This window comes from Pagrus pagrus, assembly GCF_965226575.1.
Source record: "Pagrus pagrus genome assembly, chromosome: 1".
Taxonomy (NCBI): Eukaryota; Metazoa; Chordata; class Actinopteri; order Spariformes; family Sparidae; genus Pagrus; species Pagrus pagrus.
Genome location: NC_140185.1, coordinates 16,946,865 through 16,971,295, shown reverse-complemented (window position 1 = coordinate 16,971,295; position 24,431 = coordinate 16,946,865). Strand labels below are relative to the sequence as shown.

General features: G+C 41.3%; 2 protein-coding genes across 2 annotated transcripts; both read right to left on the bottom strand.

The window, feature by feature from the left end:
• Nucleotides 1-123: 123 nt before the first annotated feature.
• Nucleotides 124-8,187, bottom strand: atic (5-aminoimidazole-4-carboxamide ribonucleotide formyltransferase/IMP cyclohydrolase). Its single transcript, XM_084361520.1, has 15 exons — nt 8,003-8,187; nt 7,679-7,805; nt 7,407-7,550; nt 5,768-5,856; nt 5,435-5,586; nt 3,902-4,058; nt 2,890-3,015; nt 2,698-2,805; nt 2,218-2,303; nt 2,034-2,123; nt 1,825-1,950; nt 1,627-1,719; nt 1,355-1,537; nt 695-850; nt 124-497 (listed from the first exon to the last, which is right to left on the bottom strand). The coding sequence occupies exons 1-15, from the start codon at nt 8,019-8,021 to the stop codon at nt 378-380; spliced, it is 1,776 nt and encodes a 591-aa protein (XP_084217646.1). The 5' UTR covers nt 8,022-8,187; the 3' UTR covers nt 124-377.
• Nucleotides 8,188-15,478: 7,291 nt separating this feature from the next.
• mnx2b (motor neuron and pancreas homeobox 2b) lies at nt 15,479-19,850 on the bottom strand (the record flags this gene model as incomplete). The annotated part of the gene is made up of 3 exons (XM_084350242.1): nt 15,479-16,502; nt 18,043-18,203; nt 19,433-19,850. 3 exons carry the CDS (start codon nt 19,848-19,850, stop codon nt 16,098-16,100), a joined length of 984 nt encoding a protein of 327 aa, XP_084206368.1. The 3' UTR covers nt 15,479-16,097.
• Between the last annotated feature and the right edge of the window lie 4,581 nt (nt 19,851-24,431).

Below are 24,431 nucleotides of genomic sequence, written 5' to 3'. Positions count from 1 at the left end.
TGAACATTCAGCGGACCACAAAAGTAATTAAAAACATGAAAAATGATGTACCGACCACCAACATTGTCATGCAGAGAGACAGAGACACCATGGCTTAAAAATAACCCAGGCAGGATGCACATGAACTGTCATTAAGAGTTTATTTCACAGTAAATGCTACTGAACCAGAGTGAACAACAGTTACTGTATCTCTTTCTCTAACGTTAGGACCACAGGTCAGGAATGCAAATCAAGTGTTACAAAATGTGCATGTGTAACTTCTACACAAGATGCTCAGGAATGTTTTGAGTGTCAAGAACGTTAGAAAGAGTTTGACTCCCTAATAATGCTAAACTGTGAGTGGAGTTTAAAGAACACCTGGAAGAGCGTTGAGGTGTTCAGTGGTGGAAGAGCCGGAGGTTGGTGTGAACCAGGGTGATGGCCTGCTCATTACAGGCATTAATCACAACCTCGTCAGCAGCAGAGCCCGCTGGAGCTGCGATGTACTCAACGCCGCTCTGCAGACAGACACACAGGAAGGAAATGTTAGTAACGATGGTTGGCAAGCTCGTCAGCACACAACTGTCTTCATGATTAATAGTTTCCAAACTAGAAGTGACACGTGTGTAAAAGGCGCCTGTAGGCCATTCCCATGCAATTTTTATGGTGGATACGGTATAAATCTATGCTTTTGTGAGAGGTGTGTTATATTTACCCGTTTAGCACGATCTATGTTATCTCTGAAGGGGAAGAAGGCGTCAGAGCTGACAGCTACAGCCTGTAGGGAGCTGATCCAGTTCTTCTTTTCAGTCTCTGACAGAAGCTCAGGCACCTCGTCGTACATCGACTTCCAAACTGCCAAGTCTGGGCCCTGTCAACACAAAATACACACAATGCAAGACGTTTCGTTCATTTGGCACATTTTGTGATAAGATGTGACGTTGAAAATCAGTCAACACAGAGCAGACAGATGGACTGTGTGGAGCTGACAGTCACTGTGAAACCAATTTATTCAAATAACGGGATGTCTACTGTCGCCACAGCCAACTTACTGTAGTTTTGTTTAGAGTGGTGGCTAATGGGATAACAATGACCGGCCACTGACATGGATACCATTACACTACTTCATTAACCACTTTATAAAATACAATCGGAATCGGTTCACAAAATCAAATCCTGAATTTTTCTTCTGAAAACAAGTAACTATTTTTGTAAGGCTCATCCTCCTGCCATTTTTCCCCCACTCAGTTTCACACATGAAAAAAAAAATCTCAGTTTCTCATAAAATTTTTTCCCCCACATAGAGAAATTCATGATTATTTTTTTCCCCCCTGCATGTTTTACCGTAACTGCTGCTTTATCTGCCTTATCTTACCTCTCCAATGGTGTTGCTCACATACTGGTCGATTGCATTGGCCATCTCCGCTCGCTTCACTCCACTGCGAAACTTCATGTTCAGGACACGAGGGTGGTGTCTCAGCCACCAGTTATCAGCTTTGTCACCTGCCAGCCGCGTGCAGTGGATACGAGACTGCTGACCCGCGCCGATACCGACAACCTGTCAATTGCAGACAACGGGAAACATTTGAGAAAAACGGTACGATTCAGCCAGATTCCTTTCTCCTCCTTTCAGCAGCCTGTTCTTACCTGTCCATCTTTAGCATAGCAGACAGAGTTGGACTGGGTGTACTTGACAGCGATGGTGGCCACAGTGAGGTCACGCACAGCTTCCTCAGAGAGCTTGAGGACAGAAACAATCAAATAGTCAATTCTTCAGGTATGTTGTGTAAAAATGATTTAAGTACATAGCAGAATGAGCCTAAAATACAATAAGTAAACACTCACAGAGCCCTTGGAGACAACGTTGCTGAAGAATTTCTTATCGATTAGTCCTCCATTCCTCTTTTGTTTGAGATAGAGACCAAACAACACCCTCACCTCAGTCTCATCAGGCTCATAGTCTGGATCCATCTGGGACAAGATACACATTTTTGAATCAGAAACTGATTGGAAACACCCTTATTTAAAAACAGAGATTGATAGAAACCTCTCACCTGAAGCACACAGTAGTTGCCATTCTTCTTTTTGGAGAGAATCTTCAGTGCCTCCTCATCATAACCAGGAGCAATTATGCCATCGGACACCTGAGAGAAATCAAATTGAATCACGATTAAGCAAAACAACGTCACAACAAAAAGAAAACTTAATCTGAGTTTGTTCTTTGACACACGATTTTACCTCTCTTGATATAATCTTGGCAGTGGGAACATCGCACACATCTGACACAGCGATGAAGTCTCCAAAAGAAGACATCCTGTCTGAACCTGGGGGTGTTGAAAGAGTTAAACTCTGATTAATCTAATTTAGTTATTTGTACAGCACTTTTCATACAAACAGTCAAACACAAAGCACTTCACAGGGAAAACAATAGTCCTCTCACCCCATTCCACACAGAGTAATCAACAAAAAACAGGAAATGATGACACACTTTAATAAAACACATAATTAGACAAATAAAGTTGAATAAAAAGCCAGATTTTAAAAAAGTAGGACTTTTTGCTTTTTAAAAATACCAACATTCTCTGCTGCCCTCAGGTCTTTAGGAAGGCTCTTCCAGAGATGTGGATGATAGCAGTAAAATGATGCCTCACTGTGAACGTAACATCATACACTCCAGGTTATGTACTGTACTGTACTATACAATTCATTGTTCCCGACCTCTTGCCCTGGCGTAGGCCGTGGCCAGCGGAGTCAGATCCTTTAGCATGTCATGCACCATGCACACTTTGGCTTCCTCCTCAGTCAGAGGAACTCCTACTGCAGCTCCTTCAGAAGAAATTTGTGACGAGTTATTTCTGATATACATTTACTACATTTATACTGTGAAGGGTGAGTCTCTTCTGGCCTTACCTGCAGGGCTGACATGTTTGAAGGAAGTGGCAGCAGCCATGCCAAGGGCGCCCTTTAACTCTCTGACCAGTTGCCAGGCGTTCAGAGCATCACACAGGTTGATGAAGCCAGGGGAACCGTTGACGACTGAGAGGGGGCAGTCACAGGAATAGAAGCAAGAGCAAAAATCAAAGACATTTAAGGATAAATTTGTAACTTTCACTATTTCAAATCAGCATCATACTGAATTATCTCCCTCTCATCCTGTCAAAAAAAAAAACTTCTATCTTACACAGGATTTTATTTCTGTTCAGTGTTTCCCCTGGGTGCACTGTACTATTCACTATACACGTAACAATACAATATGACAAAAATCTTTGTTTTTCCCCTTTACCCTCCCCATCACACATATTCTGAGGCTAAATAAATTTATAAAACAAAAACAGGTCAAATTAGAACAGAAAATACATTTTGCACTGAGCGTATGTCTTCAGCTCGGGTTACTGTCAATCACACCAGATCCTCTTCTTTGCTGTGTGTGAGCAGCGATAAGCCACACGCTTGGTAGGGACACGTGAGCGTTCACGGCTCAGGAGTGAAACGCATGAAAGACGCATGCTTTGTCCCTTTCTTTTGGGGGGGCGTGCTTTCCCCCCAGTTGAAGGGTAGGGGAAACACTGCTGTTGTCAGCTCTAATCTGGGAATAATGACAGGCACAACTGCCAAAACCCCTGCTGTTTCATTCATAATTTAAACTCTGCTGTGCTGGCGCTTCTTCTGTTGCAATCACTGTTAGTTGGTCTGGACAAAACCATGGGTTAATACATTTATTTGCATTCAAGCAGAAAGTTTGCTCAGAAGATCAATACCACTCTCATTGTGTCTTTTAAATACAAGTCTGGAAAATATGAAAACAGCTAGTCTGGCTCTAGGGTAATAATAGTATTTCCCAAAAGTTCAAACGACTCCTTTAGAGACAAATTGCTAAACAGTGCTAACACTGACACGTTGTTGTGATGTGATGCAAGTCTACCTTTGAGGGGGAGGGCTGGGCGCAGGGTGTAGAGTTGGGCAGGTGCTTGGTGAGGGTTCATGCCGTAGCGTAGAGGCAGCTGGGAAACGCCACGACTGTACTGTCCACGAAAGTAGTCTGATATGGCCTCATCGTACTGTGCTGTGTGTGTGAAGGCCTGAAGAGCAAAGACCATAAAATACATGCAGATGAGAAAGACTACATCTTCGACTGAGTACCAAAGAAGAGATATAAACCTCAAAGCATTTACAACTTAACATTCGACAATTACGAATTTCATACAAGGTTGTGGCGACATTATGACGACTACATCTGCATCATTTCTGTGGGCATCATCCCAAAGCAAAGCAAAGCCATTTCTGAGCTCGAACGGATCCATTTAACTCATTTAGTTTAGTGCGTCTATAGAAGGAAAGTTCACAGGCTGTCAAATGTTCAACTCTGTGACCTAAACACAAATGTCAACACAGTGATAACAATCCTGAACTGGACTTTGCTTAGAGATGAGGGTCAGTGCAGGAGAAATGACAAAATCAAGGGAGCACAGGCTACAATCAGTACTGACAAAGACACAACTTGGTGACATAAACTGAGTGAAATGTAACATATTGATTATTTTAACTGACTTCTGTCTCAGAAACCTCCTTGCCTTTTAATGCGTTTCGTAACAGTCTATCAGCATGTCGTTACTATTGTGCAACCGTCATTTTAAGCCAGAGGCCTGCACATTCATTAAAAAAGCCAAAAGGCATGAATCACCTCTTATTCCAAACCATTTGCTTTAACTGAGATAAGACTGGGACAAGTCTGAACAGTGACAGGGTGGATTAACAATGTTTGAGGTACATGTGATTAGAAGATCAAGGAAGTCTGATCAGTAAAACACAATTTAAGTCCTTCTAACCAAAAAAAAAAAAAAAAAATTCATGTCTCATCAAACTTGTTATAGTTTAAGAGAGTGAATTTTACAGATTTTAATGTCGGGCTGCTGCCAACTATTATTCTCATGATCAATTAACAATGCAACCATTGTGTCTGCAATAATTTGGTCAATGAGATGTAAGAAAATCCTGAAAAATTCTAGTCATGATTTTCCAAAGTCAAAGATAAAAAAATATTAAAACAGCTTATTTTGTCAGAACAGTCTAAAACAAGATATTTAATTAATTCTCATGTGAGAAGCTGAAACCAGTGCATTTCTATTTTGAAATACTTTTAAGACGATTTTTAAAATTGTTGACAATAGTTTTTGGTAAATAAACTCCTTTCAGCTCTAATGTAAAGTGTTCTGGTTCTGACTCACAGCCAAATGAATATTAAATAAATAAATAAAGTGTCCATAAAACTTTGAGCTCATGAGTCCCTTCCTAAAACGACCCTCACATTTCTAAAAGTTAAGCACTGGGGAAGAAATACTGTTAATCTTGTAGCTTAATGTGCGCCAGAAGTCACCCTAAATGTGTTAGTCTTGTACAAACTCAGTTCATATACTTGTAACTCAAAATGGTGTGGGAAAGAGAGCAGCAATGTTACTTTGAGGGCCAGCGTCTTGCGTGTTTCCAGGGCTGTATCTTTGTCTCCTGAACTCTCCATCTCCTTGGCAACCAGCGAGTAGTCAGCAGGATCACACACCATAGTGACGCGAGCATGATTCTTGGCTGCTGCTCTCAACAGAGTTACGCCGCCTGAGAAGAATCGTAATCATCATCATAGTACCTTTCATATTAGTGAGGAACACGTAGTTTTTAATGCAATGTGACATAATTATCTTTAGGTGCTGTGCATTAGCATTATTTTTACACATTTAATCTAATTTAGCTTATCATTCTGAAAGTAAACGCACGCAATCTCATCTGCACAACTCACCGATATCGATCTGCTCCACAGCGTCTTCCACTGTGACGCTCGGATTAGAGACAGTCTTCACAAATGGGTAGAGGTTGCACACCACCACTCTTAAAATGAGAAACGCAGAATAAATGTCAGTCTACATGAAGATCATCATCATCTGTTTGAAAAAAATCCAAACACCATACACATACTTACCACAGAAAACAAGACTACATTTAGGATGACCTTTCTAATTTAAATCATGCGATATCAGTGTCAGAAAGTACTGGGACCTCTGAGGCCCAACATTCAAACAGTTTCCCTTGTGAGTGCACCTTCAGAAAATGTCTTCGTGATAAAAGGTAAGACTTGCTCTTTACTCTAGCTTTCACAGTGTGTTCATGCTCATGGCCTCTCAAAATGAACCAATGGAGAAACTCGTTTGACTTTTTAAAAAATTGGGTCAAATGTAAAAAGAGTATATGTGACATCATTTGGGTCTTTTGCAAAGATTAGAAATACCATGTGAGGCTCTGTGCACATGGATCCTCATGTGCTCAAAATTACGCTGTTAAATCCATTCACAGTTCAACACTCGGTGCTTTGTCAGAGAAAATCTACAACGACTCCAATTTATCAGTTTTCTTTCATTTATTTTGTCCATTTCAGATGGAATAAACAACAGTAGGATTCTCTGCTCTAACTGTGCGGAAAACAATTAATTTCATTGACCAATTTATGGATAATTTTCAGCATTTCGTCTTGCTTATCTAAAAAGAGTGATAAAGCCCACAAGACATCTTCCAATGCTTCTTTTGTCGACCCAATAGTCCAAAACCCACGGATATTTAATTTAGATTTTATATAAAAAAGAGCCAGCAAATATTCACATCTGAGAAGCTGAGACCAGCAAATGTTTGGCTTTTATAAATGTCTTCAATGATTAAAGCAGCAGTCAAAGTTGGAGTTAATTAATTTCCTGCTATTTTACTGCCTCTGATAAAGCAGCATGTCAAACAGACTTCCCTTTCGGCTAAAACGTTTTCAACATTGTCGTCTACGTCTCTAAGTTGGAGGGCCAACACTGAAGCTTAATGGAGGGCCACAGGCCAAAAGCAACCACCTATTTTTATGGGGTCAGTGTGACTCCCTGTACGAACATCAGCTGCCTTGCAGTATGAGCTTCATACTTATTCTTCCATCCTAATCAAACGATCCATTCAACCTTTATATCTCATGCACACAAGGAGAAAAAGACAAAGACATTGATCCTATTATCTAATCTGGGCCAAATTCTGTCACCATCATGTGTGTAGTTTCTTTCTGCAAAGACAACACTGACATCTCATACCTAATCACAGTCTTCCAGTCCTGAACAAATAAGAGTCACAAGATGAGTTTAAAGCAGGAACAGCAGTTTTCCAATTAACCAGCTGCTAAATCAGCTACATGTGCTTCCTAATAGCACAACACCAGTCTATACTTTAACCATATTAGAGTGTGATACAAGTGACACACGCTCTTTGATTCAACATAGTTCACTCAACTCTGCAGTGATTATTTGTAAGTTTATTGTACATAGAAATAAATATCCACCATATTATAGTACAGCCGAGGCTTTTTTGAAAATGTGAATGTTTTAGATGTTTCCAGTGGTTTGCAGTGCTTCTCTCACCTGACCAGGCTGTAGCCCAACTTCTCCATGTCTGCTGAGTCGGAGGGGGTTTTCCTGGCCAGGATGCCTCCATGGACAGCAGGATGGAGGGTCTTCACTCTGCCTCCCAGCATCTCCGGGTGTCCAGTCAGCTCAGACACGTCCCTGACACACAGCAGAGACACTGACAGGTCAGAGGCCATCCACAGGTGGCGAGGCTACAGGATTTAGTGGATTTAAGAGGTAAAAAACAAACACAACTGCACTGGATTTCACTTTTATTCAGCACCCACCTGACAGCCAGTCCAGCATCACGCAGGGCTTTGGCTGTACCACCTGAGGCGACCAGAGACAGACCCACATCCACCAGCCTTTTGGCGAAGTCCACCAGTCCAGTTTTGTCGGACACACTCAAAAGTGCTGAGGACACACGAAGAGGAGACCGAACAAACATTTACACTCACTTTTTAAATGGAGACATAAAGCTGTGTGTTAGCTTAGACTGCACTGACCACGTTGGCTAACGTTAGCTAGAGCTAGCAGCCATCCTGCATGTCGCAGCGCAAAACTTTATAGTGACGACAGCGAGTTAATCAAAGTGAAGAAGAAACTCTTACCGAGCTCTGAGGAGGCCATGTTCACAGTCAGTGTTTGTCTGCAGTCTGTGTGACGTGTTTCTGACGAGTCTGCACTCAGATCAGCTAGCAGACGCTGCAGAGTGAGGATGAGGAGTTTGAGAGTAAAGTCTGCACGCTTTTCATTTGGTCTGTCAGGCGCTTCCAAAGCAGGAAGACCCGCCCTGCTCAGGTCGGCCCGCCCCGCCCCTCACACACAAGCGCTCCTCAAAGAGCCGAGCGGCGCACAAAGTGCGCATTTTATATGCGCAGAGAGGAGCGGAGATATTTAAGAGAAGAAGAAGAAGAGGCTAAGAGATGTAGGCATTCATGTAATATATGTAGGTTATTTGGGTCGTACAAAAACGACAACAAGAATGTAATAATAAAAATAAGAAGAAGACAGAAAAAGAAGAAACAGAAGAAGATGAAGAAGAAACAAAAGAAGAAGAAGAAGAAGAAGAAGAGGAAGAAGAAGAAGAAGAAGAAGAAGAAGAAAGAGGAGACAAAGAAGAAGAAACAGAAGAAGGAGAAGAAGAAGAAGAGGAAGAAGAAGAAACAGGTGAAGAAGGAGAAGAAGAAACACAAGAAGAAGAAGAAGAAGAAGAAAGAGGAGACAAAGAAGAAGAAACAGAAGAAGGAGAAGATGATAAAGAAGAAAAAGAAGAAGAAGAAGACAAGCTGTATTGTAAACAATAGCATCCGCAATCCGCAGTTAAACTGAGGGTTGTCAAAACTTCTCATCTCTTACTACATTGTGACTTTAAATAATTATTTTGGGTTACTACTAGAATAGGTTTACATGCTTTAAAGCTCAAAACACATCAGTTTTCTCATGCTGTCCACAGCAGCTCTGTCTGAAATGCTTTGTTACAGCTCCTGTCTCTTTAAGGCCTCCCTCCTGTATACCAAGTCTTCTCTGATTGGTCAGCTCACATATGCCTGAGCCAGCACAGATAAGAACAACAGAGCAGCTGTGCTAAATCAATTCTCATGCGGAAAACTAGACGCTAGCCATACATTATCCAAATGAGTGACGCAGTGTGATGACACAAAGTCACAGGATTAAAGTCGGGGCTACTGCCGAGGCGTTTCATGAGCAGTGCTTTCTGTGGGAGAGAGGGGCCTCTGTTGGTGTGGACTTGGACCTTTTTAACTTTCACCATCTTTTACATGCACAAGAACCTTTAAAACACTGAAGGAAAAGAAAAATCTTAAAAAGCACAATAGATCTCCTTTTAATACAAACTGTCAAGAAGTTAAATTGATATAATTGTTAGTTCTAATCCTAAACCTAACCAGTCTATTAGCCTATTAGTTACAAATCAATCACGGATGTCTAAAACTAGCATTATGACCTGTCTTTTGCAGCAGCTATAGGCTACTTGTTTTTATCCCTCAATTAACAACTGATGTTATTGGTTGACTATTTAAATATGAGGAAGCTTTCTAAAATGCGCAAAAGCAAATAAAAGCTGCAAAATAGTCTGTGTGAGGAAACATATGGACATATGTTAAGCTTGCTGTTACCCTTATTGAAATATTACTTAAACAAGTCAAGATGCATAAAAAAATAGGTCAAGTCAGGCACAGTGTCTTCTTTCATTTTGCCACTAGAGGGCAGACACGGACCTTGTTGGTTAAACGCCAGTGGAAACAGTTTGGTGCTCTTTATTTATCAGTATCAGAAATGTCATGATAGCTAAATAAAATCTTTTTATTCCTCCCCAGCTGTTCTTTCTTCATTCTTTACTGTCAGATCAAATTGATTTCACCCACAGTAAACACAACAGGGTTTTTCGTTTCCTTTGGTTTGCTGCAGGTTAAATCTTTTCGCTGATCAGCAGAACTGAAGGTTACATTGACACTATATCCACTGTTATTTGTATAAAAAAAACAACAACACCTGTAACATTTCCTGCAACAATAAACGACTCTCATGAATACATTCCCCCCTCGGCCTTTTCAATAAACTTTATTGGTAAAAACGGAGCCTTTTCCACGCTTTAGAGAGCGTTTTGAGTCGGACAGATGTGAATTTATTGGGGCCCGTCACTCTCTGCCTGACTCGCCCATTAGTTAAGTGACAGGACAGGGCCCGGGGAAACCTGCACCAATACGTGTGATTACGTTAAAAGATCGCACAATCTGTTCATATTTACGTAATGAGCCCGACATTTCGCTGATTGATTAAACTACAGGGTGTAAATATTTAAAGGGGCTCTGTGATTTACGATCCAACAAAGCTAAAAAAAGAGGCCGATTTATTTGTCTAACTATGAAAACGGGGAGTTTCTGGTAACAGCTCCGTGTTTGAGGGCCGAGCTGACATCTCGGGGGTGACTTGAGTGATTCAATAGACAGTGAAACGTCTTTATAGAAAGACACAGGCTCACTATGCGTTATTGGTTTAAAAAAGACAAGAGGTGGAGGGAGGCCGTCAGCACTTTTTGTCGGGCTGGCTGTCGAGAAAACTGACAGCATTATCAGCAATAACTGTTATTTACGCGGGGAATTTTTAATCAACATGACTGGTGTATTCAGATTAAATTAGAGGAGAAACAGAATCAATGACCTCCATATATTGCTCCACTGCCTTATCAATTAGCTGTGATTTTTGTACTGTGTCAGAGGAGGGCCCGTGTCATAAAACGGGCCAAATGGCGTTTGTCATGCAGCTGACAAGTCACACAACTAAACGAGCTCCTATCGATTCTCGTGATTTTTCATCAGGCAAATTAAAAGCCGCAGTTTGATCGAGGTTCAGTCTGCTGCCGGCTTGTTGTGAATTCTGTTCTCGCCCATTAAATCAAGTCTGAAAAGTTCAATGAAGACTCTTGAAGTCCTTTAAGTGAGACGTGTAAACTGTATCCATAATGTGGTGAGCAGGGCGGTGTAGGTTGTAGTCCTAAAACCCGGAAATCAGTTCCCTCGTCTCAAAAACTGTGAGAGTTTTGAATTATTTTCGATTAAAAATGCCTGAAATAAAGTCTGTGGTCACTACAGGCTCAAGATATTTACATGTTTTGTTCTACCACATAAAAAAACATCATCAAATGTCCCACAAGTTCATTATAAAGCGCTAACGTGTCCTAAAAACGGCCGTTGCTAAGAAGTGGCTAATTGAGACTACAGACGTCGCAGACATTAAACGTCTTCACACCGTTAAAGGCTTTACAGGTACAAACTATACTAACTCTAACTTTTAAACTTGTAGATTGATCAGTTTATAGAAAACCTGTATCGTAACTGTGTAGTAAGATGCCTGGTGGTGGTGACGTTTAAATAATGTGATCGCCGTGTAGTCAGTTTATAGCCTGACATTAGCTTTTTACTTCTAGCGATTTAATTTACGCCCAAAAGTGGCGTTCATCTGTGAAGATTATCTTGCTTGAACAAAACGTGAAGGAATCAGGCACAAAAAAATGAAGTCATAACTGTAAATGTGTTTTTATTATTAAGGTGGAAGTAAATAAAAAACAGACACACCGTCTCAAAAATTAGCACATCATAGGCTGCTATATTTACATTTGCACAAAATGTGTAATAGCACATTCACATTACATCTTTATTAGATTAACTGACGCTCTGTTTCAACATTTGTAAAAGTGACGCCACTGGATATTTTTAAGGTGAACTCGAGAAGCTTTCTAGCCGTGTTTGTGTTGACAGAAGACGTTTTATTACAGGCAGTCGAGCCATTTGCAGCTGTTTGTGGCAACGATGCTGGGTGTTTTTAAGGATGCCTGGAACATGTACAGCCCTGTTTGTGGTGACGAAACAGGTAGCTATTTAGAGGTAAAACTGAAAAATGTTTTTTCTGGCACAAACTAAGTGGTTTTTGAGCTTAAACCTACCATTTTGTGACAGGAGAAAAATATAATTTTTTGACCTTCAGTTAAGTTTTGCAGTGTAGCTTACTGCCGTGGTTAGCCAGCAGCATGACCACACTCCCAGAGTCTGCTCATGCTGAGCGCTGATGTGTGTGAGGTGCAGGTTGATTGGCAGTGGACCAAACCACTGTAAGAGGGGGAACCCATTTTCAAAAACTTAAAAACATTGTTTTGCCTTTTTAATTAGTTCAAGTGTTTTCAGTGCATATTAATATATGAATTTAAAATTAAATGTTTTCACTGATAAAGGTTGTTAAGGGGGTTAGTCTCTGCCCCTCACTCCCCCTAAAATGAGTGTTCAACACTTCAATAGAGACTTTGTGCTAGAAACTCCTAATAGCCTATTTGATTAAATAGTGAATAATCTCATAGATTATTGTTGATATTCTTTGGAAAACCTTGAGAGTCTTATTAGTTTCTCATATTTTTGGAGTTGAACACATGATTAAGCTTCTTGCATCAGTGTTTAAAAGCACTACTTCTAATCCTTGCACAGTCCTGCTTTGTTTTCTTTTTTTCACAGGAGGGGGCCGGTGTCTGTCCAGCCATTAAGAATGCATTTAATCACTATATAAACATGTGACTGTGGTCTGAGAGGGGGCTAAATGACTCCACACTGCATGTCCTCCAATCTGCTCTTTAATCACAACCCTTACATGGCTGCCCAATAAAAACGCCCCGCCGCAGTTACACACACTCATCACGCTGTTGCTCCTGGAAATTAAATTGGGCCTGTGTGACATCACCATCAGGCTTTTGATTGCTTTACTTCCTCTTCATTAACTTAATTATTTGGCTATCAGTAAACCCCACTGAGTAATTAATATCTGAGAGCCTCTGTAATAAATTAAAAACAGTTAACTGAGAATTACTTTTGATCTGATGCAGCAGACGGAGTGCAGTAGCTGTGGAAGAACAGGGAGGAGAGGAAAAAGATGTGAAGGTAAAAAGTTTTTTTTTCTTTTAATGCCGGATTGTTAATGAAAACATGGACCTTTTTCCTATGAGTGAAGTTTTCATAAACCTTTGTGGTATTTCTTTCTTTCTGTTCATGTCCCCGAGGAGATGAACACAACTGACTTTGGTGATCCTCTGAGCTTTCTTCTAGTACCACCAGCAGGTTGACATTTGTGGTTCTGTGTCAAGAAATTAGACATTCCCGTTCCCCTTCAGGATGAATGGTTATCTTCCCTCTTTGAGCTCCATCAGACAAAAATGTCTTCTTCTTTGGTTTATGGCCGAATTCCAACAAAACAAATGACGTTTGCTTTGTTTATAGTGCTAATTAGCTGATGTTAGCATGCTAAAATGCAAAACTAAGTTGTTGAACATGGTAAACATTAGTCCTGCTAGACTTAAGCATGTTAGCTTTCTCACCGCGAGCAGGTCAGAAAGTTGGAATTAGCATTTAGCTCAAAGCACCGCTGTGTGCAGACTCTTTCGCTATGTTTCACATTGCATACTTTTTCTTTTTACTTTTAGCAGCTACACACTGCAGCTGCCCTCACAAAGTACGTACTTTGTATAATGCCTGAACTTTGACTGTCTTGCCAATACATCTGTCAGTCTGTAGCGTGAAATTCGCAACATAACTGAGCTGACATCTCTTGTCGGCTCAGTCGATCTGACAAATCTTCTGCTGTACAGAGATTTGTGGGTCAGAATGGGAGCATGCCTATGTTCCCACAGCCCTATGTTCCTACCCTAACCACTTCCCCTTCCCTAACCCTAACCACTTCCCCTTCCCTAAACCCAACCCTTCCCCTTCCCTAACCCTAACCACTTCCCCTTCCCTTAACCAAACCCTTCCCCTTCCCTAACCCTAACCACTTCCCCTTCCCTAAACCCAACCCTTCCCCTTCCCTAACCCTAACATCTTCCCCTTCCCTAACCCTAACATCTTCCCCTTCCCTAAACCCAACCCTTCCCTTTCTCTAACCCTTACCACTCCCTCTTCCCTAACCCTAACCTCTTCCCCTTCCCTAACCCAAAATTCTTAGAAGTGTGGGAACATAGGGCTGTGGGATCATTGGGCTGTGGGAACATAGGCATGACCACGGTCAGGATAGCCAGAAGAACATGCTGGCTTGCATAATGTGAAATATGACTGGATGCAGTTCAACATCCTGGTATTTTTTGACATAGTGCAACTACGTGATAGAGAGCGGCAGTGATGACATATTTTTGTAGGCAAACCCAGAAGTTATCCTGGTTCCCTCGTCAAAATGCTTATGGGTTTTTATCATTGTAATTTGGATTATTGCATAAAATAAGGTCTGCAGCAAACACAAGCTTATGATACTTTTGATACGTTATGTTCAGCAAGATAATCTTCACAGCACCACTTTTATGATTTATGAATTGAAATTAAATCGCCAGAAGTAAGAAGCTAATGTTAGGCTATAAACGATGTACATCGTGGTTGCACGACTTCAACGTCACCACCTGTAAGCACTAAACTATACATACTCCACTATAAACTGATCAATCTACAAGTTGAAAAGTTAGAATAGTTTGATAGTTTATAGTTAGTTAGAACAGATTGCAACTAAAGTCTGCCTGTAAAGACGGACTTGCAAGTAGGCGAGTCTCCGTGTTCGGCATGATTACGTTTACTGTCCGCGACGACCTCTGTAGTCTCATTTAGCCACTTGGATTAGCAAGAGCATAAAAACTATTCACGTGTTGGGTATTTTAATGATGTATTCTATGTCATAGAACAAAACATGAACATCTCTTAAGAACATGTTAAAGGTGGGGCACCCCAGTATCTCAGTTGGTAGAGCATACTCCTCACGTACAGGTGCTGTGTCCTCGCCATGTCAAATCTGACCTGTGGCCTTTTCCTGCATGTCGTTCTCTCCCTCTCTCTCATCGCTGTCAATCCTACAGCTGTCCTATCAATAAAGGCACAAAGACCGGCCCGGGGCTCTTTGTAACTCCTGTGCTGTGTTGAAGGCGGGTTCTTATTTTATGTTAGCGGACTCCACTTCGAAACTAACGTTAACTATTGTTGCTCTCGGGTAGCGGAGCGAAGAGAGGCACTGAGACGAGGCGATCGAGAACGTGCATAAAGAAACATTCTTTAGGTTTTCTGTTGCAGGAAAGCCGACCCGAGTATTTCACAAAGAAATCCACAGTTAAACAAAACGTGATTAATACATGTATATTGCTACAAATTCTTTCACAGAGCCCCTTTAACCACGGACCGTATTTCAGGCAATTAACCAAAAACCCACTGACTTTGAGACGAGGGAACCTTAACAAACTAAATCTTTTTCCTGGCATACTAAACTGTAGTCATTTGTTCTTTTCTTCGTCATCTTAAATTAAAGCAACACTTCAAGGAGAGCACGACAACTTCCCCGAGGACAGTTGATATTGATCTGATCACTCATTACTGGCTGCTCTTTGCTATTGCTGTTTTATTAATGTATTATTAACATTTGATGGGGCAAACCAAACAGGAACATCGATCAAAATGTGATTCATTTTTCAGCTCTTCTTTATTTCTTCAAAGCTGCATTTGTTTTTAATTTCACAGTTACACCACAAACAAGTTTCAGATAAATACATGTATGATTCATCTTTGCAATCATTCAAATAAATTAAGTTCATTTACATGTAAGTGACAGGAACAAATTCGTAAACATCGTCGAGAACAAAAAAACAAACAAAACATTGTTATTCACAGAAAATGCACAAAAGTAAATGACAGCATTTGACATGTTTTTGTGGTCATGGTGCAGGAGAGGCTGTGCCCACTGTACATTCTCACGCTGTCTGAAACGCACCACAGTTCACTCGTCTTACTTCACATCCTTCATTCACGATACGTGTTCACTGGGTGGAGTTCAGCTGTCAGCGGATGGAGCGAAGACACAGTGACCAGAAGGTGATTTGGCAGATGCTCGTGAAAACAGATAATTTTAGGGGTGAAATGAGCATCTTCTTTTCGGCATGCTACGAAATGTACAGTACTTAGAGATGAGTTTATTCAGAGATGGTTTACACAGTATATTTGTGTAGTGATCCTGTGAGCGTGTGAATGATTAGTGATTCCAACAAATGTCCTGATTGGAGCACATAAACATTCACAGAGCAGACGAGACAAAGATCTTTAGGTCTGGAAACGGTCTTCTCTAGTAACCTCAAACACAGACATGTCCCAGTGAAATGTCTCTGTAATGTCTCTGGGTGTCTCTTCACAGTCCTGCCCCGATCTTCCTGTCACCTCCTCCCACTTGCACCCCCTCCAGCTCATCGTCAGAGAAAGGGCTGTGGGGATTGTAGCCAATGTCGGTGCTACGCTGCAAGAAGTCCGTGGGTTGTGGCATCCCAACAGGAAAACCGTGCCTCGCTTCCTCCTCTTCTTCCTCCTCCTCCTCCTCGTCCTCCTCCTCTACCTCCTCTTCTCCGTCCTCCAAGTCAAGATCAATCCCTCCGTCGTCTGGATTCGCGGCTCGTCTGCTCTGGTCAGGTTTGTTGGTGGCTGTTTTTCCTCCGCTGCGTAGTCGCTGTGTCTCAGACTGGGCCGAGGCGGTGGCCTGCTCCTTCGCTTTCCGGCTGCGTTTCCACTTCATCCTCCGATTTTGGAACCAGATCTTGACCTGTGGAGAGATGACAGAGTAAAGAAAAGGTTATCAGAAGAAAATATAATCTAGAGTTTGTCCGAACAGATTTAAATACATGTTTCTGTTATTACATCTATCATTTGCAGCTCGAGAACAGAAGTCCCTCTCTTTCTTCTGGGTTTAAAAAAAAAGAAAAAAGAAATTCTCTGCCAGTCCTGGATGAGGGATCCCTCCTCATCTGAAGCAGTGTCTATAAATAAACTTGACTTGACTGATGCTGAATAAAAAGAGAAATCTGTCGACCTCAATATTCACTTTTTCAACAATAAAAAAGCAAATAACTTTAATTTATGAGTCAAATCAAATTCAAGAAATAGTGAAAAACCTCTAATATGTATTTGTATTAATAAAAAATAGTTTTTCTGTTAGGGACACCTAACAATAACAGCAACCTATCGTTGAACGTGCACTATGTAGATTTGAAAAGGAAATTCAAAATCAGAAAGGAAATATTTACAAAATTAATTATTATTAAAGGTAATAATAAAAACTCATATATTTACTTGATTTATTTCTTTAACTTTGTTCAATTTGTTCAGTTGTGAAAATCAATGAATGCACATTTTTTTTTCCTTTTGAGTAAAATTTCTTTCCCAAAACTACGTAGTGCACCTTTAAACAATGTAAAAAAACAACAACTATGAATCCTCTGGTTAATGCCGTGGGCTTAAAAGGCCTTTAAATATTTCACCATCCATGATCAAATACGCTGTAATTATAATTCATCAACATTACGAGAGTTAGAAAGGAATAAACGACCTGACACACGCAGAGCATTAAAGTCCTGCTCGTTCTCTGTGAGATAAACTCAGCAGCTGAGGCTGAAAACGGTCACAGACGGTCGAATATCAACACAGTAATAAAGTGGAAATACACAAAATGTGTCTGTTGTGCAATGTGCTCCTCTACACAACTTGTTCGCCCTTTATTTTAAATAATATATAGACCCCTCTTTGTTAAATCCGTTGATGAGATGATTTTTAGCAGCCACATCAGTTTTAAAAAAAGGTACAATGCAGTTTCCCAGAATGAAAAGATATTCAATGAATGTATCTGTTAATGGATCCCACACACTACTGACTGACTGTTATTTTTATGGTTTATACAGCTCATGGGCTTCTTTAAGGAGTCATTTATGTTGTTTTTTAGGTTTTAAATATTTAACATGACAGTAATAGAAATGTTATTCATGCTTTTATAATCACATTTGTGTTATTTGTCCTTTGTGTTAATTGCTGCATGTCTCGGCCAGGACAAAAGAGATTTTTGATTTCATTCAGGCTTTCTAAATAAAAGATACATAAGTGTGTTACCTACAGGAGTTATCCAAGAAATGTGCCTGCTCTTATTCACTTTAGTATGAGTCTGTTAAAATCCTGTTATCCTTTTGGATGACTGTGCTGTGTTTGTTTTGGAGTATTCATTATGTTGGTTTCCCCCCCTCATTCTTATTTCTGTGAATGTTCCCCTTGAAATGAAGCCGTTGGCTCGTGCAGCGGACCGGTTTCTCTCTTACCTGTGTTTCAGTCAGCATGAGTGAGGTGGCCACTTCGAAGCGTTTGGGTCTGGACAGGTACTTGTTGAGTTTAAACTGGTTCTCCAGCTCCAGCAGCTGCTGACTGGTGAAGGCGGTGCGGGGCCTCCGGCACTTCCCCAACAGACCAGACTGAGGGCCCGCTGGAGGAGGAACACAAGAGTTATCAGTCTTTGGCTTCATGGTTTGACAATTTATTTCTTATTTGACACTGGCCAACAAATCCTCATGAATTCACTCGGTTTTTAGTGGAGTTTTTATCCTGAACACATTAGCCTGAATTGTTTTGATAATCCAAGTTATTTTGAAACATCTGGAGAAGATTCAAGTCTTAAAGCAGTCTGAAATATTTCCCCAATAACTGCCACTGTAGTCTTATTTATATTACACCAAGGACATAGGAAGTTCAATGTAATTTTGTGGGTGGGAACAGGCGCACATATGCCCGCACTCTGTGGCCATCATTAACTGTAATAGCTTTACTCCAGTTTATTGTTGACGGGGGGACGCGGCAGAAGCGGGCGCAGAGGCCATAAAAACACAGGCATGCCATTAACTTAATGAAAATTCAATGAAGGCTTTTGGGATTTTATTGATGAACTACAGGACGTTTTAGGTGTTTGTTTATAGTTTCTTCATCACACAAAGACAATTTTCATCGGGTTGGCGTTTATGGAGGAATAAATGGGCCAAAATTAAAATATGACACACAGATAAGCAGTAAAGCGAAGCCAGTGTAGCTGCGGACCGGGACGATGTGTGGCTGTAATTAACACAAAATATATGTTTTTTTTTACCTTGAGTGGGATATTACACACAGCGTGCTGGAAAACTTTCTTTTAAAAAAATAGGCTGTAAATCATAATTAATGTGCATTATGTATTTTTTCAGCTTCAGTAAACAAAACTGCCCGTTTCTGTCCGATCTGAGGCGACACCATCGACATTTTATTAGTCTTTTTAAAACACAGGGACAAATATAATTTAAATACTGAATCAGCTGTGATTATTCTGACAATGAAAACAAGAAAACAAACCAGCAAGAAAGAGCTTCTGACGTAAAATGATTAATCAGGCATATTGTAGCTAAAAATAGACCTAATAATAATCTTGTTCTGTGGAAACTTCACTCAGTTTTATGTGACAATCACTCTGTGTTCAATGAGTTTATGACGCCTCGGCAGTTCTTCAGAAGTGAAACCACCTCATTAAATCCTCTCCTTCCTGTGACACTGATAACAGAAAACGGTTCATAACTGACGGACTTTTTCTGTCTTTGAAGAATTTAAAAACAAACACTTTGCACCTGTTTATCAAGCCTTATGTTTGGATATTTTGGGGCCTTAAAAATACTCTTATCCGCTCATACTCACAGCTGTAATCTGGCAGTCGCGGCATCATGATCCCAGCGCGGATCCAGTGCTCCAGGGGCAGAGACCCCGCCATGGCAGCCGCCTTCAGGTGCTCTGGGTAGGTCTGTGTTAGCTGTGTGAAGCCGGTGTACGCGAACGCGGGGTGCTGGCCACCCAACGCTGACAGCGGGTACATGGGTGCGGGATACATGCCGGGAATAGAAGCGAGTCCTGGATGCGGGAGATTGAGGATACCCGGTTTGGGGATTAGTCCGGTCTGAAGTTGCGCGGCCCGCGGGGACGGGGTGTCCGCACGGCGGCAGGAGACCGGGCTGCCTGCGGGGCTGTCGCTGCTCAGACCCGGGGAGAGGTCTCGGCTCATCCGGTTGGTCTCATCGGCGAGCAGGGCGTCAATTCTGAAGTTTCTCGATTTCTCCATGGCGGCTCCACTGAAGGGGGACTGCAGAGTAAACGCGTAAAGTTTGGCGGGTGCGCACCTGTGCCGTGCGTCAGCGCGCAGGAGCCTCTTCCACTCACAAACTCATGTGCTCTCCTTCTTCTCAGAAAACCTCAGACTGGACGGATAAGTTACAAATAAACACAAGACATTCTCAGCTTGTATCTTATTAACTGATTTTCTTAATAAACTTTTTAAATCACTGACGTTTGCACGCGCACCTCTCCATCTATTTCCTAGAAAAGCACCCAAACACGTCACTCTGCAACATCGCGCCCGTCCTGATCTTCAACACCAACTTCAAACAACAGAGGTGTGTGTCTCACTCCATCAGCCGTCCTCCTCCACCCCTGCAAGGCCGGTGTGAGCAGGGATTGGCTGGAGTCTGCGCTGCTCTGACGGGCCTCTAATCAGCTAATTACTCGCTCGTTTCTCCCCCCAGAAAGCATTCAGAGTGAGGTAATGTCCAACCCTTGTCCCGCCTGCGAACACCTTCAACTGCATCAAAAGCGCGGAGGTACATTAGAAGATTGGCCAATTGTATTTCCAGTATCTATCTTACTGCCAGCTCCTCGTACCCACCATGGCTGCAGCCTCCACCTCGCCATAAACAAAGAATTATATACACCAAACTCATTATCGGTGCTGCGAACATCCTCCACACCCTCCACACGGATACTGGCTGTTTTTCAGCGGTCTTAAGGTTATCGGATACCTGACTGGTGTCCACTCCACTCCAGTGTTTAAATCATTAATATTAACAGCTTGCTTCATTCTCATACTAAGGCCATACCGATGCTGTTAAACTTTACGATCAAGAACTGCACACAAACCGTATAAAAGTGTAATGGCTCGGCAGAAGAGGCTGTAAGTTAATTGGCCTTCTGCTTAAGGTGAACTAATGTCGGTTTAAGGCCTGAAGGAAGCTGAAGAGACTTCTGATGGCCGCATGTCTGTCAGCTGATCGAGGCCTAATCTACTTTCTGTCGAGCTCCAACAAAAGCAAAACCTTGTGGAAATAAAAGATATAGGTTATAATAAAGTGTGAACACCTGGTCTGATTGTGCTGCAGGTGAAATCTCAATTCAGACAACGCTGAGAGTTTTAATCAAACCATTTTATATTGAAAATGCTCAACATTTAAGAGTAAACTTAATATAAAAGACAAATGTGAACTTTTTTTTATAAATGCAACGTGCAGGCCACGACTTCAAAACGTTTTTCAAAATAAACTTATTGCTGATCCCCAAACAACCAAAGCCCTCCTCCCCCTCCTCAAACTTAAAGCCTGTATATAATTATTTTATTTTATTTATCTAATTATTTTTATTATTTTACGGCTGTCTAAACACTGTTTCAAAGACCAGTACTAAATCTTTTATTTATTAATAAATGTACTTATTTGTTGGCCTAAAACTGATCGTTTTTTTAATGCTGAATATAAAAATAGGTCTACTGTGATCCTGGAAGCCTTTTCCCCTCATATAAACCCTGCGGTTTAAGTTGTAGGATGCAAAACACATTTAAATAGTAGAGGAGATGACCTCAGTGTCCTGAGGCCCTGCACATCCTCTGTTGCAGACTGAGGTGTGGTGTCCATCAGACAACAGAACTAAAACAACTGCCTCAAATTAATTGGCATCAATTTTGGCAATTAATTCATCTTTTTTTTTTTAGCAACATTTGGCACAAATTCACAACTTCCAGCTTCCAAAATAAAGGAAGCTGGGAACATCTTTGAGTTTTTGCCTGTGGGTCAAACAAAACAAAACATTTTCAGATGTCACCTTGAGCTGGGAAGGTAGATGAATAATTTCCACCAAATGATTCATTGAAAAAGTAATCAAATTAATTAATGGTGAAAATAATCGTTAGTTGCGGCCAGGGATGTCACAATATCAGATTTTCACTACACGATTTTCATGTTCAAATAAATTCAAGGTAAGATATTATGGCGATATCTATAGAAATGTGGAAAATAATATAATTAATATAACTTATTATAAAATAGTGGTGTCAATCCTATCCTGGTGTGCACTGGAATATATATATATATATATATATATATATATTATAACATTTAATCTTTTACATTTTCTTTCTTACATTTTTTAATATCACGATTACGTGAATATCGCGATATTGCGACACGCCCAGTCGCAGCCCTCAGACAATATGATTAAATGAATTCCCTGCAGAAATGAAGCCTCTGGTCTTCAACACGCTCACTGGAGGAGTTTCATCAGCTTGCACGAGGCCTCGTCTGTTCTTCTCTGCTCGTGAGCAGTCAGACACCTTCAGCAACAGCCAGCACAGATGTGTTTGCTGCAGATGTCACAGTGTTACATCTAATCCAGACTGCAGCTCCAGACTCCACCCAAACAGCTCTAAATCGTGTATCTGAGGAAATTGGAATCCATTCTGCAGATATGAATAAAACCGACTCATTTCCGGACCCCCACTCACGATATGTAATTGGCTGGTGCGTGAGCGTGCGCGTAGTTGACCTCCAGGAAATTGGAGCGGTCTCTCAGGTCCGCCCACCTCTCTCTCTCTCTCTGTCCTTCCCCAGTGTGGCTCTGTGTCTCTCACCCTCAGCTCTCTGTCAGGCACATTGCCGCCTGTCTGCTGATACAGAGGTAATTTGCTCCGGTGGAAATCACAGTTGCTTTCTGCCTGTTTCTCTCCACCTCTTCCTCCCTGCAGAGCCTCCTTGTCTTACTTTTATGATTTGAAAGTAATTTAAGTAGCCAGTCCAGGGATACATCCCTCAGCCGGGCCTGCTGACAGAGGCGCACAAATTAAATTGAATGGGAGGCTGCAAACTGCTCCAGTGTCAGCTGAGCAGCGCTTTGACCACCGTGGTCCTCCCTGAAGGGATCAAATGGTGCTGTGTGTGTGAGCCGATGAGCCATGAAGTCCAACATTAGTTTGTTTGTTTTTAATTAAAAACTTTCAATGCTTTAGATTTACGCCTAAAAATGCTCAGATGTAGGAAAATGCACATCTTTAAAGAGTTGAAACTGAGAGGCTAAAGTATGTAAGCAAAGTAGTTAGTGAGATGGGAAGTCAGTAAATGGATAAATAAAGAATAAACTATTAAGAAACAATTTTTGTGACAACCATTATGACATGCAGGGACTCATTTAATAACCTGTTTGGTGTCTCCAGGAGAAATTATTGTCACCATTCAAGTTAGCCGTGTGCTAAACCGGAAGTTAGCCGGCTCAGCTGGCTGAAGTCTCTAGCGCATACGCTCCATGGGCCGGACAACACTGAAGATCCGGGTATTTTCATGCCCAGGAAGTCAAGCTGTTTTGGCTTCAAAACGCCATTCAGCAGCTTTCATAGGAACAACTCTGTGTCCAATACTGTGTCCAGATTTAATGTAATGTACTTGACTCCCCCCATGATGATGGAAAGTTGTGTGATTCTTTGTAGTCCACAAAACATTTCTGGAGCTTCTCAGTAAAACAGCGTTGCAACATTCCCCGCAACAACTAGAGTAGATCAGGACTTGTTGTAAAACTTAACAACCAACAGAAAAAACAGTAAATACATCTCAGCTCATCCGGCATAATACAAGTTTCCAGAAGCCCCGAGATCCCAAATGCATTTGAAAAGACGTTATTTATGCCCTGGACATGCAGTCGACCTCATGCACCCACTTCAGATGGAGTGCCCGCTAACGCTTTTGGCTCATGAAGATTTCAGCTTAACGAAGGGAAATAACTATTTTTCTAAAGCAATTAATGGATTATGCCTGATGAGCTGTACGAGCCATTTGTTTTCTTTTTGGATGTTTTTTTTAACTTTTAAAAGTAAGTCCCACATCTACTTAAAGCAACACTAGGTAGCTTTTCGACCTTAAAATAATATTTCTAAACTCAGTTAAGTGGTAGAATGACGGTTAATAGGATGAACGGTGACACCTCTGCAGCCTGAGGGGGGTCGTGCAGGCAGAAACCGCACTGTGTAACTTCCCAGAGCTGGTAGGGACATACCTGACGTAAAGAAGTCTAGTGCGACCTGCTTTACGGCGCGTTTATTCGTCGGTGGATTTAGCCAGCAGCCATTTGGGATTTTTTGTAAACCAACGCCATGGCCAAGCCAGCTAAAAAAACCAAGAAGGTATTGTCTGAGGAGGCGAAGAAAAGAAAAAGAGAAAGTGATATAACATGAGCCGGACATGGATAAATATTGGACCAGCTTACGCTCGGTGGTGCGAGCTGAAGGAACTGACGGCGACCTAGCCTAGATGCTACTGGATTTGTAAGTCATATATTACATATATACATATTTATTATCTTACCGACTTTTACTTTGAGTTGATTTGTTGTTATGTGGTGTTCATTGGGGCACTATTTGTCCACAGTTTATAACCATAATAAAGCCGGGAGATAAGCTAATGCTGTCTGTTTTGATAGCTTGCTTGTTTTCATGTAGTGACTGTAGACGGTGACTAACTTACTAGATTTCTTAGTTCATGCAGATAATCAACATAATTGTTGAACAGTGTGGTCGGGAGGTAACATCAGGCTATTGTTGTTATCGGTAACGTTA

Bases quoted from the DNA above. Each gene is read 5' to 3' on its own strand.
- atic (XM_084361520.1), bottom strand. The intron at 5,587-5,767 runs GTGAGTTGTGCA...GATTCTTCTCAG, and splicing joins TGTGGAGCAGATCGATATCG to GCGGCGTAACTCTGTTGAGA. The intron at 498-694 runs GTAAATATAACA...GTCTGTCTGCAG, and splicing joins ACATAGATCGTGCTAAACGG to AGCGGCGTTGAGTACATCGC.